Source organism: Sciurus carolinensis, chromosome 3 (genome assembly GCF_902686445.1).
Source record: "Sciurus carolinensis chromosome 3, mSciCar1.2, whole genome shotgun sequence".
NCBI lineage: Eukaryota > Metazoa > Chordata > Mammalia > Rodentia > Sciuridae > Sciurus > Sciurus carolinensis.
The window spans coordinates 77,776,746-77,795,708 of NC_062215.1; the positions used below are offsets into that span (position 1 = coordinate 77,776,746).

Consider the following 18,963-nt stretch of genomic DNA (forward strand, 5'->3'; position numbering starts at 1 on the left):
ATCCCAGCAACAGGAGAGGTTGAGGCAGGAGGGTCTCCAGTTCAAGGTGGCCCGGGCAATTTAGCGAGAGGAGGTGTCAAAATAAGAAATGAAAAAACGGATGGGGGTGTGGCTCAGTGGTGAAGTGCCCCTGGTTTCTATCCCCAGTGTCTCTGTCTCTCTGTCTCTGTCTCTCTCTCTCTTTCTCTCTCTCTCTCTCACACACACACACACACACACACACACAACACGAAGGAAGAAGTCGATAGGAAGGGTGAAGAGTATATGTAAATTCACACCTTCATGCCCAGAGATAGTTTTGTTGGGACACAGCTACCCCCATCCTGTGTGGTCCACAACTGCTTCCCTGTTGCAATGGCAGAATAGTTGGGACAGAGATCCAAGGCCCCCAAAGCCAAGAACAAGTCACAACCTGACCCTAACAGGAAAACTTGGCTGACATCTGGGCTGGAAGTCATTGACTATTATGGATTGCTTAAGGGATGAGGGAGAAAACAAGATTTGTTGAGTGCTTGCCTGGAGCCAGACAGAGCCGTGTGCAGGACCAGCGTGTTTTATTTCAGCTCCCCACCTGGACCTCAAACCTGCCACTGAGCGGGCAGCGAGGAAGGGCAAGGGCCCCAGTGTGGGCACCGCCCGAAGTTAGGGTGGGGGAAGTTCTGTGGCACCTGCCCCTTTGGTCAGGTTCCAAACCTTTTTCCATGGGTGGTGATGGGGTGTGGCCTCAGGCTGAGCCTGAATCCAACTGAGGCGCCCCCCACTTGTCCTGTCTTGAGTCCCCAGACTGCAGCAGGAAGGGGCCACCAGCTCTGTGCGGGGAGGTGGGGTGTGGGCGGAGACTGTGACTGCTCTGCCCAGGATCCTGCCACTCCCAGGTCACCTTGACTCCCTGGGTGGGGCTGACAGCCACCTGCAGGGCTAGTTTACATCACAAAGTGACCTGGGGCTCCTTCCCCACTGGCCTTTAAAAGGACTTTAACAGTTTGGAAAGTAAGGGTGGGGCCAGGTCTTTGGAGGGAATTGACTTGAAACCTTTTTCCCGGTGCCTCTGGTGTCTGGTGCCTCCGGGTGCCACTTGCCCTGCTGGTTTTCTGTCCCCCTCCTGCCCACGCTAAGACCCACTAAAGCCCTCCGGAGCACCAATTTCCTCTGGCTGCACCATTGCCCGACTCCCATCCTGCGCATTTAGGACTAACGTGGGCCGTATTTTGGACAGGCAGAAACCAGGGCTCTGAACAGCAGCTTATCCAAGGCTACACTCTTACCTGGAGGGCTGGAAGTGAGCCAGGCTCCAGCCGGCTGCTGAACCAGGGTCCCAACAGGGAACTCACCAGAACGCTGGCAGCTGCTTAGCCACATGATATTTGACTTTATGGTACACAGTTATGGTTTTCTATGTGAAGACGTGATGTAAACTTCAAAATATAAATTTAAGTTGAGTTCATTAATTAAAATACACTGGTCATGGTGCAGTGGAGTTTTGACATAGAAAAATTGTGGAGTGGTGTGTGGATGGCCGTGTGAATGTTAGCTCTGCCAGCACTCAGGTGTAGCTGGCACAGGGTGCAGTGACTAGGTTGCCCTGGGACCTTCCCTATAGGGTGGGGCTGGAGAGTCAGAAAAATCCAGCTGTAGTTCAACACAGAATAGCAAGGGATTCAAGTATTTTTCTCTGTGTGTGTGTGTGTGTGTGTGTGTGAGAGAGAGAGAGTGAGTGAGAGTGGGGGGGATTAATTTTGGATTTTCGTTGTATTGTTTTTTGGTGCCTGGGAGTAAACCCAGGGCCTCACACGTGCCAGGCAAGAGTTCTACCACTTAGACTCAACTCCAGCCCTTTAATTACAGATTGAAGAGAAAAAAACCATCCACATGCCCAGTATTTTTTTAAATTTTTTTTTAACTATTCCCACATAAGCACCAATTCTATTCCAAATAATAGCATAATTCTAAAATTTTCTTAAAACGTTTTACAAAAAGTAACCTCAGGGTTATAATAAGCCCCGCAAATATCATCTTATACAGTGGTATTACTGTAAGTGGAAACATTCCCCAAACTCCATAGATTCTATAAGATTTCATTAAAAAAGTTGAAAAACCCCTATTTGTCTTTCTTGATAAGGATACTGCTAGTTACTTGGTAGAATTTTAGTTACTTTGCTTATTTTTACACTTTTATAATGAGCAACACATATATATTATATGTTTATTACATATTATGTATATGTATGTATGTATGTGTGTGTAGATAAAATAAATCAGCCTATTAACTCACATTGGAGACCAGGGAGTTGCAATTCTGTTACACCCAAATTGAACCTGGTTAAACTTAGGTTAATTCAGAGAAAGGCACGCTCAGGTTGGGTTGTCCATTGTTATTTCTTGAATCATCAAATGAATTGTAAAAAGTTCAAAGAACTTCTTACTACTCTGTGTGTGTGTGTGTGTGTGTGAATTGAACCCAGGTTGCTTCACCACTGAGTTACATCCCTTGCCCTTTTTATGTTTGCATGTTGAGATGGGGTCTCACTCAGTTGCCTTGCTAAATTGCCAAGGTTGTCCTTGAACTCGCAATCCTCCTGCCTCAGTCTCCTAAGTCTTGGATTGTAGGTGGACACCACCGTTCCTGGCTTTCTTACTACTCTTGAATTCTGGAAAGTTTCTGTAGAATAATACTGAGTTTTCCCCCCTGGGATTTGGAGATCAAACTTAAGGATTTTAAGTAGCACAAAAAGATGGCTTCCAAGAAAGGTGCAAAAATTGGTTTTCAGAAGGTTTGCTTTTTTTCCCCACTCCGGTACTGGGGGTCTGTCGCATGCATGCTAGATAAGCATTCCACCACGGAGCTACGTTCCTAGCCCTGATTTCAGAAGTTTGAATATGTGGTTGGCTTGCTACAAGGCAGACCATCATGATGGAAGGGCCTGGAGAAGAAGAAGAAGGAGAAGAAGGAGAAGAAGGAGAAGAAGAAGAGGAAGAAGAGGAAGAAGAAGAGGAAGGGGAGAGGAGAACAACATAGGTTTCTCACCCTTGCTAAATTTGCTTGTGATTTTAACCCTTTCTATCCTTTTGCTCTTCTCTCCCCAGAAGCAAAACTGCTGGTGAGAAACAGGTGTTGGTTACATCCCACAGGTTATGAATTTTTTGCTCTACTATGTCTTAGCCATAGAAATGAATGGTATTTTTTGCATGTCTTCAAATTTTTTATAAGTAGTTTCATATATACCACTTTGAATCTTTTTGTTTAACAGGGTGTTTTTGAGATTTTTCTTACTGATTTGTAGGATTCTTTTCCTTTTTTTTAGGATTTTTTTCTTTGGTATTTCCACCCCAGTGCATGGTTAGTTTTGTTTGTTGCAAGTGTTTTCTCTGAATCTGAAACTTTTAATAGACTGTTGGATTTTATTCCAGAAGATGCAAATTTTAACATAATTTCCCTTTTTTAACTTATTTCTTTTTAACTTAAGAAATATTTTTGTACCCACGGTCATAGTCTCATGTTTTCTTTAGAAATGTTAGTTGTGCTTTTATATTCAGATCTTTCATTCTGTTGGAATTAATTTATTGATGAATACAGTGTGAGGTGGGGATTTATTGTTCTGTATGGATGACCACCTATTCCACAGTATGGAAAAAGGGAGGGCTCATCTTTTTTTCTGACTGACCTTGTCAAGTTTCCACATGAGTCAAGTCTCATATGGGCTCCTTACTGTCTTCCACGGGTCTGTCTGTGTCAGTGGACATGGCTTTAGTTACCATAACTTTACAGAGTACTGAGAGTGTTGTAATGACCAGGAGGAAATGCATGCCACAGCATGGTTACGTATCAATCAGGCTTCTAGGTTCATCTTGGATCAGAGAACCACAGTTACCCGCATTAGGGACTTGAGTCTCAAAGGGAAGCGGGGAGGGTTTAGTTGTGTGGAATAGGATTGGTCATGAGATAAAATGAATATCAAGAATTTCAGGTGAAATACAATGAATAGACTCCTTGAATAGCAGAGCCAGAGGGGACCTTTGGAGCAACTGTACATCAGGTGGAACCATCTAGCAAGTGTGGAATGTGTGGTTTAGTTGGCTAAGTTGCTCAGTCTTTGGAGTCAGACCCCAGGTTTGATCTTTAGCAAGATACTTAACCTCTCTGGAACTTAATTGCCACCTCTATAAAATGGGGCAACCACAGACTTTCCTCATAGGATTGTTGGGAGGACTGAATGAAATAATGCACATAAGGCCAGAGCCTTGTCCTGGCACATAGCTGGATGGCAACTATATGGTGGTTCTTTTGACCTAATTTTTTATTCTTTAAAAATTTTTTTTGTCCTATAGATTGAACGCAGGAATGCTCCACTACTGAGCTACACCCCCTAGCCCTTTTTATTTTTTATTTTGAGACATGGGCCTGTTGAGTTGTGGAGACTGACCTCAAACTTGAGATCCTCCTGCCTCAGCCTCCAGAGTTGATGTGTTTACAGGCTTGGACCACCATGCCCTGCTCTATTTGTTCAGTTCCAAGACCAAGTTTTGTTTGTTTGTTGTTTGTTTTTACACGTTATAATTCTGCATTAAAATTGACTTAGAGCTTTCATTTCCTATAGTGATTTATTTCCCCTCCCAAATCATCGTTTAGAATTGTAGGAAACAAACCAAAAAAAAGGTGTTACCTTGGGAGGGAGTTCTGGTGTCAGATACTGGAGGCAGACTTAATCAGTGTGCATAATGGAAGCAGGAACCTTCCAGAAGGGAGAAGTTGAAAGAGAATCATGCACAACTGTAGATGTAGACACCCACCAGGGAAGATATGACAGAGTATGGCAGGTGCTGGAAGCAGATTCTGCTGCTGGCTCTGCTGTTTGCTAGCTGTGTGAGCTTGCCTGAGTGGGTAACCTCTCTGGGCCTCTGCTTCCTCCTGGCCAATGGGGATCATAATCCTAACTGCTGTTAATGGCTTCTTGGGAGAAGCCACTTGTATACACCCAGTGACTGAAGCTGTTAGTTGGCTCCCAGATGCTCACCTCCACCTCTTACCCACCTTGTTGGCCCTCTGCTTGGGCTGACTTTCTTATTCATTCTTCCCCTTAGCTACAGAAATCCTGCCCACTCTTCCCAGCCCACCGCACATAAGCTCTTCTTCTTGAAGCCATGTCTCCTGCTCCCTGTCCCCAGGCTGGATGAGTATTGCCCGCCATTAGTGCTCCTTCATCTCTTAGAAAAAGTTTCAAATTCTACCTTCTTGCCTTTTCCTACACTATTTGCTGCACCCCAAAGATTGCCACCCTTTGAGGTCAAGAGTGTGTCTTTGCACACTCGGCCACTTTAGCATAGAGGAGCACTTCAGAGAATGCAAAATGACATCAAAGCATTTCTCCGGCACTTGCTATTTTATGTGCCAAATAGTGCAGGGGCGAGCCCAACAGGTGCACTCTGGGCCTTGCCAGAGCCCACTCCACGGCTCCTGCTCGTGCCCAGAGATGATGCTGGCCAGGCAGGGCAGTGCCCTGTGCCCTAGGTCAGTTTGGCTTACCTGTCCTCACTCTTCAGAAGCCTGCAACCTGTCAGTGCTATGCTGCACGAGTGGTTGGGAGGGTGAGTCTGCTCCCAGTGTGCTAGCCTTGAGGCATTCACAGGCACGGCGCCTGGATGTCCAGCTTCAGGCCTAGCAAGGCGAGAGGAGCAGTGTGGCCAGGGAGGGGCCCTTGGGTGTGCATGTGTGAGAGGACAGGGAGAGGAGGGAAGGCAGGAGGGAGAAGCGTCCACATCAGGATGCAGCTGCTGATGGAGAGGGCGTGCGTGGCCGGGATCCTGACCCAAAGCCCCACTCAGTGGCTCTGACCCTTGAGTGTCGCCCCTTAGTGCCAGCTTGGAAACTACTCTCCCTGGGCCAGGAGGGGCCTCCTGCTTGGCCTACATTGAGATTGCCCTGCGGAGCCTCAGCCTCGGGTCAGTGCTAATTGGCCCCCTGGGGCACCTGTAAACTCACCTAATGACCCCTTGGGCCTTGGGCCTCATGCCAGCGCCATCTACATTCTTTATCAGGGAAGGCGGAGGGCCCTGGAAAAACCAGTTAGGATGTGTAACGCTCTTTTTTATGTCCAAAGGGAGTGTTGGACTCTTGGTTCAGGAGCCCGGAAACGTATCTTAAAAATTTGCCTTTTCACATAGTTAGCTGTGTGGAATTGGGACAGCCAGACCCAGGAGCCCTGTCGTCCGAGCCGGCAGGAGGGCAGGACAGGGGTTGGGGTTCGCTCCTCTTGCCTGTGATGCTGGAGGCGCCCAGCACATTCCCCTGAGCAGGGCTGGGCTTGGCGTGTTCTAAGCCATGTTCGCTGGACGTGTCATAAGATGACACTGCATGCTGAGAGGGACCTGGCAAGCTGTGTGGCCGTGCTCCCTCCACCTCGTCTAGGGGGGCCGAGGTGAGGAAGCTCCACGATGCCCGCCTGGGTCACTGCTCACCTCCGTGTCCCTGGGATTCACGGCATGTACCTGTTGCTCAGCTAGTATTTGGAATGAACCACTCAATTTCTTGTTCTTTTCCCATTCTATTTTTCACTGGGGGGGATACTTTGCTTCTGAGGACCACTGTAACAAATGACAATTCCTGTGTCGACTTAAAATGCGGGAGGGATATTCTCTCATGGTTTTGGAGATTGGAGGTGGGAAATCCGCAGACCCATGCTCCTGGGGATCTAGAACAGGTGACTCCTGTGCCACCTCCTGCTTGTCATGTGGTTCCAGGTTTTCCTTGACTTGCAGCCACATCACTCCAGTCAGGGCTTCTGAGGTCACATGGCCACTGCCTCCTGTGTCTTTCTCATAAGACACTTGTCATTGGATTTAGGGTTTACCAGAATAATCAGGGATTATCTCATCTCAGAGTCCTTAATATATCTGCCAAGTCGTTGTACAATTATAAGGTCACATTCCCAGGTTCTGGTGGGTAGGACATGACATAGCTTGTTGAGGACCACCTTGCAACCAGCTGTGTGTGGGGGGGGTCTTAATACATTTTTCTTTTCTTTTCATGGTGCTGGGGATCCAACTGATGGCCGGCTGCTTTCTAGGCAAGCACACTACCACTGAGCTACACCCCCAGGCCTTACATTTTTCTTCTCAATTTTTTTCTTTGCTTTTTTTTGTTTTGTTTTGTTTTAGGTGTATAATAGATGTTAACTCCTGGGTTTACTGTTCCTAGTTTGTTGTTTGCATTCACAAATTTATATCCTTTAACCAATAATCTCCCTTTCACTCCTTAACAAAGTGACTTTTAGTTGAGCATCGTGGTACACGCCTTTAATTCCAGTGACTCGGGAGACTGAGACAGGAGGATCACAAGTTTGAGGCCAGCCTTGTCAACTTAGCGAGATCCCCCCATAAAAATCTCAAAATAAAAAAAAAAATAAAAGGAGCTGGGGACATAGCTCAGTGGTAGAACATCCCTGGGTTCAATCCCTGGTACTTAAAAAAGAAAGAGAAGAAAAGCAAAATAAGGAAATTGAATTTTTATTTCAGTGGTAAACTTATTTTGGTATTTTCTGTGAGATGAGGAGCTTCACTTTGAAAAAAAAAATAGCTAGTTTCTACTTGGCATAAAATTTTATAGATCCGTAGCATGCACGTACATGAGATAGAAAACCCAGGGAAATCCAGGTGAGCTCTATAGTTTTGTGTCAGTTTCCTGTTTTGGACTATGTACCTTAGCTATGCCACCACTGAGGGATATCTTCAATTATATCTTCAATAATAATTATTTCTAATGTGGGGGGGTGCAGGTCAGTGGTAGAGCCTTTACCTGGCATGGGTGAAGCTATAGGTTGGAAAACTAGCATGTAAAAAAAAAAAAAAAAGGAATCTAATTTTCCAATCCTAATGGTTGAATAATTTAGTCTCTTATATCTGATTAAGTTGTGATATGCGCTAGGGTGTTTTAGAATTGTAGTTTTAACATTTAACTTGGGGAAAATTGACATCATTTGATACAGGAACGCACTGCATCCTATTTATGCAAGCTGTGTTTTTGTCTGTCAGTCATGTGGGAGGCTTTCTTCGGGTTATTCGTAGATCCGCTGAGTTTTGTTGTTACTGTGGATGGATGTTTTTCCTCTTGCCCTCTTTCACCAGCCTGTGCTGGTTTTATGTCACACTGCATAGGATCCCCACACCCTTCAAATACATGAAATTCTTTGAACTCCAGAAAATGCTTTTCATTCTGCCATTAGAGAAAATGTTTAACAGGCTTTTTCGTTCTTTTAAACCTGCGTTCAGGAATGGCCTGGTCAGTTATTTACTCAGTAATGTGGATTTGGGTAGCTGTGGTTTCCATCCAGGTGTGTGTGTGGGTGAATGGAACTTCCTTACGAAGACAGATGGTTAAGTTCTGGAATTTTATTATTTTGGTACTGGGGATTGAACCTAGGAGTGAGGAGTTACCACTGAGCTACTTTCTCAGTTCTTTTTATCTTATTTTTTATTTTAAGACAGGGTCTTGCTAAGCGATCTTCCTGCCTCAGTCTCCCTGGTTGCTGGGCTTGTGCCACTGTACCTGGTGTGTTCTGTAATTTTCATGCTAAATGTATTTGCCTGGGTTCTATTTCTCTGGCACTTGCAGAGTGTGTAGGGTCCCATGGCACATTCCTCCGGATGTCCCAGGCCTAACCAGCTGGATGGACTGGCTGGGTCATTAGTCCAGAGAGTGAGCTGGGTTGGCCAGGGACTTTTTTCCTATTTCACCCCTGTCCCTTGGGGCCTGGGTGAGCACTGAGGGCATCAAGCAGGCCACTAGCTTGGTGAGCTCCTAATTTGGAAACAACTCAGAAATGGAAAATGTACCTTAACCCTCCTCCAGGTCAGTCTTATGAAATCCGACTGCTGGAGAACCGGAAGCTGGGAGACTTTCAAGATCTGAACACTAAATATGTCAAGGTAAGCTTCCAGGGGCTGCTTGCTTTCCAGGGGAGAGGTGGGTTAGTTGGGGCTGGAGCACATGGGCTTGCAGGGAGGAAAAGGGAGAGGGAGAGGTGGGTTTTTACTTGGCCCTCATTGGTGAGCTGCACCTTGTCACAGTGGGAATAGAGAAGTCAGGCCAGCAGCATTAAGGGTCTGAGTGGCTTGACTGGATGTAGCAGGCTCTGGGTCAAACCCATGTGGATGCGAACCTGGCTTTGCCACTTATTAAATCTTTCTGAGCTTGTTTGCTCACCTGCACAAAAGGGTTTGTAAATTAGACATGTATGTAAAACAGTTTGTTATCCTGAAAAAAAAAAATGGAAGTCTTTTTTTTTTTGGCCACTGTCAATGTAATTGGGGTTCTGAGGCAGGGGTAGTACCTGGAGCCTGAGACCTGGGAAAGGGAAACCCAAGGCGGAGAGTCTTTGAAGGGTGGGGAGGTGGGCTTCTCTTGGTTCCCCTTGGCCTGCCCCATGCAGCTGTTCCCCCTCTGCCTTCCCTAGAGCATCATCCGTGTGGTTTTTCACGACCGCCGGCTGCAGTACACGGAGCACCAGCAGCTGGAGGGCTGGCGATGGAGCCGGCCTGGGGACCGCATCCTGGACATTGGTGAGTCTCTGGGGCCAGTTCCAGCCTCAGGCACTCAGGCCATTTCGGGCTTCTTTGTGGCCGCCATCTGGACCTGTGCCTACAGGGTGTTTTCGTGTACTCCTGCCCTGTGGGAGATTACAGAGGTGACCATGCCACTGGTTCCTGTCCTTAGGGAGTTTCCTTATTAGAAAAGAAAGTCCCGTGGAATTCAAGGACCTCCTGTAAGGGAGTTTCAATGGAGCTTTACAGAATGATGGGAAACCTTAAAGGATTTTGATAAATCACTAAGGAAAAGAGTGAGCATCACACAGATAGATGGACAATTGAAATGGAATTTGGGGGGCTCAGGTACTAGTCCCAACCCTTTATCCCATTGGGGCCAGATGGCTTTTGGAATTCAGAAGCTGGAGTGATGGTAGGCTGTGTATCCTGTAGCTGAAGCTTCTTTAGCAATCAAGCACAATATTTCTATAGCAAAATAAAATGACTATTCATACAAAATGGGATAAAGACTCCTAAGAGCTGCATTGGTGATTCAGGCCAGGCTGTCCCTCAGAGGAGTTATTCAAAACTTGACTTCTAGAACTTTTGGCATTTCAAATTGTGGTGCAGGAATTTGAAAGTGTAACAAAGTATCTTTCCCTCAGCCTTTGGGAGAGGCTGACAGTTGGCACTTCTGTGTGTGTGTGTGCAGATATTCCACTGTCTGTTGGTATCTTGGACCCCAGGGCCAGCCCGACCCAGCTGAACGCAGTTGAGTTTTTGTGGGACCCTGCGAAGAGAGCGTCTGCATTCATTCAGGTGAGTGGGAGAGCTTTGGAGGCCAGCTTGTGGTTTCTCAAAACCAACCTATCTGCAAGGGTCTGGAAGGGCCCCTATTGTGTGTTGAAGGGAAGGGAACTGAGGAGAAAGGAATTAGGAGTGCTGCTCAGAGTCCCAGAACTAGTTGGACAATAGAGTTGGGGAAAGGACTTGGAATGTTCTAGAATTCTGTTTGGGTTCTGCTTAAGGAATATAAGAGCTTTTTGAAAACCAGTATCCTAGCATAAATAATTGGAAGTATTTTTTCCACTACAGTTTCTACTATTGAATGAGTTAGTTCATTACTTGCTCCTGGTGTGGGTCCTGACTTGTATATATATAGCACCTGAGGGCAGGTGGGAAGGGTGCTGCTGGGGCATCGTGGTATAGTTCTGGGCTCCCTGTGGCTCCCACTCTCACCTTGTATTTCTGAGCAAGTTTTGAGCCTTTTAGTTTCCCACCCATTTTATACATCAGAAAATGCATATTTTAAAGCCATTAACTCAATGTCTGTTCCATGGGAATCACTCAAGAAAAGCTAGGGAATGTTTTCTTTTTTATAATTACATTAATCTTACTGTATATAAAATTATTATTATGTTACGATAACATTATATTATTATAACATTACTACAGCATTCTAACAATAAATATGTATCAAGTGCTTTCTATGCAGCAGATATTTACAGAAATATAGGAAGGGTCCCAGTGTTCTGGTTATGCATTGAACTGTCCTGGTCACCAGGGCACCAGGCTGTTAGAGAGGGGTGAGAGAAGGCTCCGCTGGATCTCTGTCCCGAGATCCCTAGGGTTTGCTAAGGGAGAGGTCCTTAGGTGAAGAGAGAGGTCAGTGGTTTGAAGCAGTGGCAAGCATTTGGCTGATCAGGTGGGCCACTAAAGTCAAGGGACAGAGGTGGGAGGGCATGTCCTATGGGGAGAAAAGGGGGAGGCTGTTGGCCTGATGGGGTGGACGTGGAGTAGGGATGAGCAGGGAAGCAGAAGCAGGTGTGCACTAAGACATAGGGATGGAGACCCCCCGGGGAGGCCAGACCACCCCACACCCCTCCTGACTACCTGCCCGGCCTTCCCCTCCCAGGTGCATTGTATCAGCACAGAATTCACCCCGAGGAAGCACGGGGGCGAGAAGGGAGTGCCTTTCCGGGTGCAGATCGACACCTTTAAGCAGAGTGAGAATGGGGAGTACTCGGAGCACTTGCACTCGGCCAGCTGCCAGATCAAAGTGTTCAAGGTAGGCCAGCCTCGCCATCTTTACCTGGCCTGCGGTCGTGTCTGTCTGTAGTGACACCCCAAGGCCAACCCCCGTGATTGCTCTCAGAGACCCAGCCCATGGCCCAGGGCTTCTGCCTGGACTCCTCGTGGGCGTGAACTGCACGTCTGTTGGCGGCACGGGTCTGCCCTGTCCCTGCCCCGTCCCTGTGCTGCTGGGGCCTCTTCTGAACTGTGGCACCTGTTCAGCTTTCTTCAGAAGCCTTGGGATCTCTGGATGTCAGTACTTGACTCTATAAGAATAATTGGATTTGCATATTTTTAGATTTTTCTTTTCCTCTCAAGCACTTTGTAGTTGCCCATAGATTCTCACATGGAGTCAGGCAGTTCCGAAACCATGTATGGTGGTGCACACCTATAATCTCAGCAACTCAGGAGGCTGAGGCAGGAGGATCATGAGTTCAAAGCCAGCCTTAGCAACTTAGCGAGGCCCTGTCTAAAAAAAAAAAAAAAAAAAAGGACTGGGGATGTGGTTCAGTGGTTAAATAACCCTGGGGTTCAATTCCTGGTACCATAAAAAGGGGGCACTGGGTTGAGGCAGGAGGATTTGCCAAGTTGGAGACCAGCCTCAGCAACTTAGTGAAACCCTGTCTGAAATTTTGAAAAGGGCTGGGAATGTAGTTGAGTAGAGTGCGTGCCTAGTACAGGAGGTCCTGGGTTCCATCCCCAGCACTAGAGGAAAAAAATGTATGAATCTTAAGGAAAGAATTTTCAGAAGCACTTCCTATCTCTTCCCTTCTTGCTTCATCCCATGCAGTCACCTGTCACTGTTTTTCATCTTCAGTCTGCACTGATTATTTCCTGAAGATGGTAGCCAGCATTCCAGCTGCTTGTCCCACATGCCCTCAGGGAGGTGAGGGATGCTGTAACGCCTGTGTCGTTATCGGGCTTGAGGATGGCCCTTATCGGGCTTGAGGATGGCCCTTGTCCACACAGGCCTGCAGCCCTGTCTCCTGCACGTCTAATCTGCCTCTTGGGCCTGGGTGACTCCAGCAGGTGCCTCTAGAGAGAGGGTGGAGCTACCTTCTGGGGAAGAATTGCCTTGAGTAACCTGCCCTCGTACCTGTCCCATCGTCCCCTCTTCACGTCCAGGTGAATTTGGAACCAACTGAAAAAATTCCTTCTCCTGGGGCTGAAAATCCAAGAATGAGTCATTTCAAACAGGGACTCATTAGGGAGAAAGATTCACAGAGTTGATCTTCCTGAGCGGGGAAAGGGATATGGAGGCAGATACCCACAGGTAGAACCATAAGCCTGGGGCCTGAGCAGTTGAGGCTGTTTCCAAGTAGCTTGGTGGCCCCTGGAGCCAGGACTGTGTGTCTTCCTTTGTAGCATCATCCACAGAATCTGGTACTGACTGCGACCTTGGCGGGGATTTGCGTAATATGCCAACCACAGAAGCTTAGGAGAAACAATGGAAGAGGCGATGCTGTCTGCACTCAGGGGACCCGCCAGCCACAGGGTCTGGCTGCTGAGGACTGTGGGCAGAGGAGTCTGTGGCCCTAGGCAGGCTCATGGATTAATTAATCTAGATAACTTTGTCATTAACCTCCACCTCAGGCAGGGAGGGCGTGGCGGTGTTAGGAACGTGCATTTGTCTTTCGGCTGTTGGAATAGCGCCCTTCAGAAACCTGCTTAGGATCAGGAAGCCTTGAAATGAGGTCTTCCAAGGGAAGCTGGGCTCCTCCATCACACTTGATCCTTGTTGCTACCTGCCACAGATTTAGTGACTGAAAATTAAGCACCTTAATCACGTGAGCCCCGGGGGTTTGAGATCAGCCTGGGCAACAGGGTGAGACCCTGTCTCAAAACAAACCAACAAAACATTGTGTACCTTGACTGTCCTACAGTGCTGGCGGGCTGGCGTCTGACACGGGTCACACTGAGCTGAAGGTGTCAGCAGGCCTGCAGCTCCTTCCGGGAGGCTGTAGGGAGAATTGTCCTGTCCCTTTGTGAGCGTCTAGAGGCCTCTCCATTCCTTGACTTAGGGCCCTGATTCCGTCTTCACAGTCAGCAAGGGCCAGCCTTGTCCTTCTCGTGGGGTACCATCCGAGTGTCCTCTGCTCCCTCCCTCCATTAGAGCATGTTCCTCTTCGGGAACCATTATTCTGCAGACTGCATGTACCCCACAGTGGGCACTGCAGCCTCTGGGCCTTCTGCCCACTCTGGGATCTGGTCATTCTCCTCCACCTTGGACATCTCCATAGCTGCATGGCTGGTGGTCTTCACCTGGCCTGTGGTTCCTTGTGCTGGTGATCCCTCTTCCCTGCCATCTACAGACCCGAGCTGGGTTCCTTAGTCACAGGTGGAAGCTCACCACTTCAGCCAGCACATCCGTTTAATTCTGCTGTGTTCACTGTGTATGCCCTGGGAATGAGACACCCTTCTGGGTGGCAGAGGAGAGGGAACAAAGACCAGGTCCCTGCCCTCTCCCTGCATCCTCCTCTGTCTCCAGCTGGACCCCTGGAGCTCAGGCTCGAGGGCTCTGTCCACTAAGCTCCTGGACACCAGGTGCTGCCTGGGGAACTGAGATATTCAAGTCCCCTAAAGGTGGCCTTAGCATTTCCCACCAGGAGGAGCAGCCCCTGGTCACTTGAAACTGGCCTCTCAGGATGCCCGGAGAGATGTACGCACTCATCCACCTGCTCTCATTGACAGAAGTGTTCACAAAGGTGTGTGATAGCCAGGCTGAGCTGACCTAAACTGCCCACTATTCCTCCTACCCTGGCCACCTGTCCACCCGACTGGCTGGAGTCACTCTGCATCTTTGTGGGGTTTTGGGGCTGTGGAAGAAAGGGCCGGTCCTGCTCTGATCCGCCAACTCCTGGAGGCCTCGCGAGCCTGGTGCTGTGGCCCCCACACATTCACACCTGGCCATGATCTAGCTGTAATCCCTCCTTACCTGTGGCTTCTGGGCACAGCAGAGAGGCCTCCTTGAGGGACAGGGTCTTGGAGGTGGAGAGGGACAGCCAGGTAGGCTTGCCATACACCTGCCACTCACATGGAATACTTGATCCCCATTTGGCCTTGCAGGCCTGCCTCTGTCCAGGATGGGCATCCATCACCCTGAGGAATGCCTCCCTAAAAACCCTTGACCTGGAAACCAAAATTGTCACCCGAGGAAGGCACACACTGGAAAGAAAATCTCCAAAGGTGTCATTAAACCTCGACTTTTGGCCACCATGTGTATTTAGCAGAGCTGCTCAGCTGTACTGCTGCCGAGTCTTCTATACTCCTTGATGAAAGTGGGAGCTTGTGAGGGAAACACAGCAGAGCAGAGGGTGAGACCAAGAGGCCCCCGAGGTGGGGCTGCCCACCTGGGCACTCTCAGGTGGACCCTGAGCCTGGACCTGCTGAGTCTCCAGTCTTAAGGAACCACTCAGCCTTCATCCAGCCTCCCGATCCATAGAGACAGGAAGGATGGAGCTCTGAGGCCTGGCCACCCTTTGCAAGTGGCTCAGGTTTGCTGAACACCCAGGATTGGCTGCCTCTCCTGCTGTAACTTAGCCATGTCAGGACGGAGGCGGTGTCCTGCACTCTGGACCCTGTGACAATACCCTGTGAACTGAGGTCTTGGCAGGAGTGCTCAGTGTTGGGGACAAGCAGACAACCAGCATTTCACAGCCCAAAAGCATGGAACAGACCCGGACCAGCAGCCTCCACTCCTCTACTTCCTTTCTCTCCAGAGATGCCCAGTAATGCATTGCTATTTGTCCGGGCTCCCCAGGATTCCTTTCCATAAAGAAGTGGGCATTAGTAGCAATTTTTTTGTAAGTACTTCCCCAGGATTTGCTGGGTAGCAGGCCCTGGTCCCCGTGTGTTGGGGCATAGGTTGGTAAGAGAGTTGCTGTCCTGTCCAGGAGATCCTGCCCGTACTTTGTGGCCCGAGGGCTAGGCAGGGAGCGTGCAGTACTAGAGTCTGTCTCCGTGACCTGTTTTGGATTCATTGGACCCTGTGCTTTGTACTTGCAGCCCAAAGGAGCTGATCGGAAACAGAAGACAGACCGGGAGAAGATGGAGAAAAGAACAGCTCAAGAGAAGGAGAAGTACCAACCGTCCTACGAAACCACCATCCTCACAGAGGTGAGCCCCAGGCTGGGCACAGACTTTTCCAGGGCCCTCTGCCAGGAGCACAGCTGTGGTTGGGTCTTGGAAGATTTCCCGCCCGGGTGAGAGCTTCACTGGAGCCCATTCAGTTGTGGCGTGTGCCCTGTGGGACTCTGTTCATCTGATAAGACCCAGAGGCTGGGGATGCATTCCAGAAACCACTGTGAGCTCTCTGCTGCCTCTGAATGCATTTGCACTTTTCGAAATGAGGATGTTTGTGTTATCTTAAATATGTACTATGTTACACAGTTCAAAATTCAAAATAGCCTACAACTCTAAATAGCCCTCCTGTGGCTGCCCCGGCCTCTTAGCTTCTCCATCCAGGGCAGCTGGCATTTCTGGTTCCAGGTGGAGGCCAGTGTGCCCACACCTTTTCCCTGCACCTGTGTTTGCGCACCAACAATGTATGACACACTATTCTGCACTATATTTTTTCCATTTAACAGCTTATTTGGGGTCTGTTCCCTGTCCTTTCATGGTTTCTTATCTGCTGTGTCGTACACATGTGAGGGTCTGTTGGTGGATAGATGTTTCTTTCCAGATTCTGCCGTTCAGATGGTGGTGCAGGTTTGCCTGAGGGAACAATGGTACAGGGTTCCGTTCTCAGTGGAGTCCCTGGGGCAGAGTGTTCAAGCGCTGGCTTCTGGGAGGGCGGGGTGGGGGTGGAACCAGGGCGGTCCTTTTGCGTGCTGGCTAAGTAACCTAGCACTGAGCTGCAGGCCCACCCCAGCACTGGCCATGTCATTGTTTGAATAGATGGAAAATGTGTTTCCTCTCAACCCTGACACCAAAGGCAGCCTGCTGCAACTTGCAGTCTTGTCATAGGCTCCTTCCCTTTCTGTAATGGGTCACAGCCAGAGTCCCCACTTTTACTGGCCTTTTTTTTTTTTTTTTTTTTTTTTTTTCTCAGTGCTAAGGATTGAATTCAGGGTCTTGCATAAGCTAGACAAGTGCTCTACCACTGAGCTTCATCGCCAGCCCTTTGTTATTTTATTATTTTGTTAAACAGCCATTCCTCACTGGGTTCTGTAGTGAGATCAACCAACTGGCATTGGTGTCTGTTCAGTGACTAATTGGATTTACTAGCAGGGCATGTGCAAGACCCATGCTGGCCATGGGCAAAGGGTTCCAGGTTGTGTTAAAGGTGGGGCTTAGGCACAGAATGTCTAAGAAAATGGTGCTGGGTCCTGCTGTTCTTGCATTCCCGTGTGCATAGTAAGTCACATGTGGAAGAGTGTTTACAGTAGGGCAGTATGAAAGCTAATGTGGTGTTAGGTGTGGTGATGCACACCTGTAGTAATCTCAACAACTCGGGAGGCTGAGGTGGGAGGATTGCAAGTTCGAGGCCAGCTTTGGCAATTTATAATGAGACCCTGTCTCAAAGCAAAAAATAAAAATGGCATGGGGATATGGCTCAATGATTAAGCACCCCCTGGGTTCAATCCCTGTCACCAAAATAAAATAAATGAATAAAGAAATAAAAGGGAGGACTGGGGAGATAGCTCAGCCGGTAGAGTGCTTGCCTTGCATGCACAAGGCCCTGGGTTCGATCCCCAGCACCGCCAAAAAAAAAAAAAAGAAATAAAAGGGGATGGGGATAAAACTTGGTGACAGATCGTGCCCCTGGATTCAATCCTGGGTACAAAGCAGCAACAAAATGCATGTGGCTCACCCTTAGGGGTACTGGCATTTTGTGTGACTGAGGACAACAGCTGCTGAGGAGCACTGCTGGCAAGAGCGCACTGCCCCACCCTCAGCCAGCAAAGAAGCCTCAGGACCTGAGCACTGCATTTTCTGGCTTTAGAACTTGGACCATTTTCTTCCCATGCCTGGTCTGTACTGGTGACCCCACTGGGAGGGTGACACTTTTCTCTGTCTGAGCCTCGACTTTTTTGCTTCTCTCATGGCTTCCCCTGCAGAGGCGAGGTGCCGATGAGCTTCCTGCCGCGTCTCCCAGGGCCCTCCTCGGTGGTGCTGGAGAGCCCCCTGGGCCATGACCTTGGGAGGTGCCAGCGCCCCTTCTATCAGCTCATCAGCTTTCCTTCTCGGGCCACAGGATTTAGCACCAACAAATTCCAGCCCACACTCGCAACAGTTAAATATTTACCAACCCTTGGATTTGGTGGGGGATAGTAAATCTTCAGGAATGCTTCAAATTGGCCCTGTCCAAAGTGATGTCACTGCCCGCAAGGGAAGAAATGCAAACTTTGTCCTCTCAGTTCCCCAGCAGGCAAAATCTGGAGGTCTTTGCTTTCTTGGGGAGGCTCCCATGTGTGTGTTTGGTTTTGGCTTCTGCAGTGCATGTTTCTTGAGGGTAAGCATCAGATCATTTGTGTTTCTGTGTCTGCCAGAGCCTCCCTTTGTAGATTGTGCAAATGCCTCTTTTGCCTGCCTTGGCCTCTTGGCAGGATTTCTTTCTTCAAACAGCGTGGGTTTCAATACTGAATTTTATTGTTTATTTTTTCTTTGGAAGTTGCCTTAGCTTCTTACATGCATTCACACACACATATCTGTACTTGGAAAAAACTTTCTGATTTTCCTCCTTCCTTGGGGGTTCAAGATCACATGACTGATCCCAGCAGCTTAGGAGGTGGAAGCAGGATTTCAAGTTCAAAGCCAGCCTCAGCAAGAATGGAGGAAGGATGGATTGTATAGAGGAAAATGAGAGGTGGGGAGGGGGTGGGGGGAAGGAAAAATAATAGAATGAGACAACCATCCTTACCCTGTGTACATGTATGATTACGCAAATGGTGTGACTCTACAAAACGAAACTTGTACCCCATTTGTGTCCACTGAATAAAAAAAAAAATTCAACCTCAGCAACTTAGCGAGGCCTAAGCAACTTAGTGAGACCCTGTCTCTAAATAAAATATAAAAAAGGGATGGGGATGTGGCTCAGCAGTTAAGTGCCCCTGGGTTCAATCTCTGGTCCCTACCCACCCACGCAATCACATGACTGGTGGTTCCCTCTGATGGTTTGATTACTAGAAAGCTTGATGAGATACCTTTTATAGTTTGCTTGCTCTGAGAATGACGTCCTGAACATTAGGTTTCCTTGCCATATTTGGTTTCCCCTGTCTGACCATAGTAACCCGCTTGGCCATGGCCCGTTATGTGTACCCAGTAAACCCAGACTGTGTGTTAGTGGGTCAGTGTCTCATGTATTGGTGTTAATGGGTGCTTGGAAGGACCTGAGGAGCGTGGGCTGGTACCTCTGCAGCTTCCAGCTCATCC

The 18,963-nt window shown here is 48.4% G+C and overlaps 1 protein-coding gene across 3 annotated transcripts in view; it reads left to right on the plus strand.

Moving 5' to 3' along the window:
• The window catches only part of Tfcp2l1 (transcription factor CP2 like 1), a 63,412-nt gene that overhangs the window by 24,051 nt on the left and 20,398 nt on the right, over positions 1-18,963 (plus strand). For 2 of the 3 annotated variants that reach the window (XM_047546998.1, XM_047546999.1), the window contains exons 3-7: positions 8,843-8,919; positions 9,447-9,552; positions 10,229-10,335; positions 11,432-11,584; positions 15,595-15,705. In XM_047546998.1, coding sequence (XP_047402954.1) covers positions 8,843-8,919; positions 9,447-9,552; positions 10,229-10,335; positions 11,432-11,584; positions 15,595-15,705 — 554 coding nt within the window. The remainder of the gene's footprint in view (positions 1-8,842; positions 8,920-9,446; positions 9,553-10,228; positions 10,336-11,431; positions 11,585-15,594; positions 15,706-18,963) is intronic. The other variant, XM_047547000.1, reaches the window with a different exon arrangement.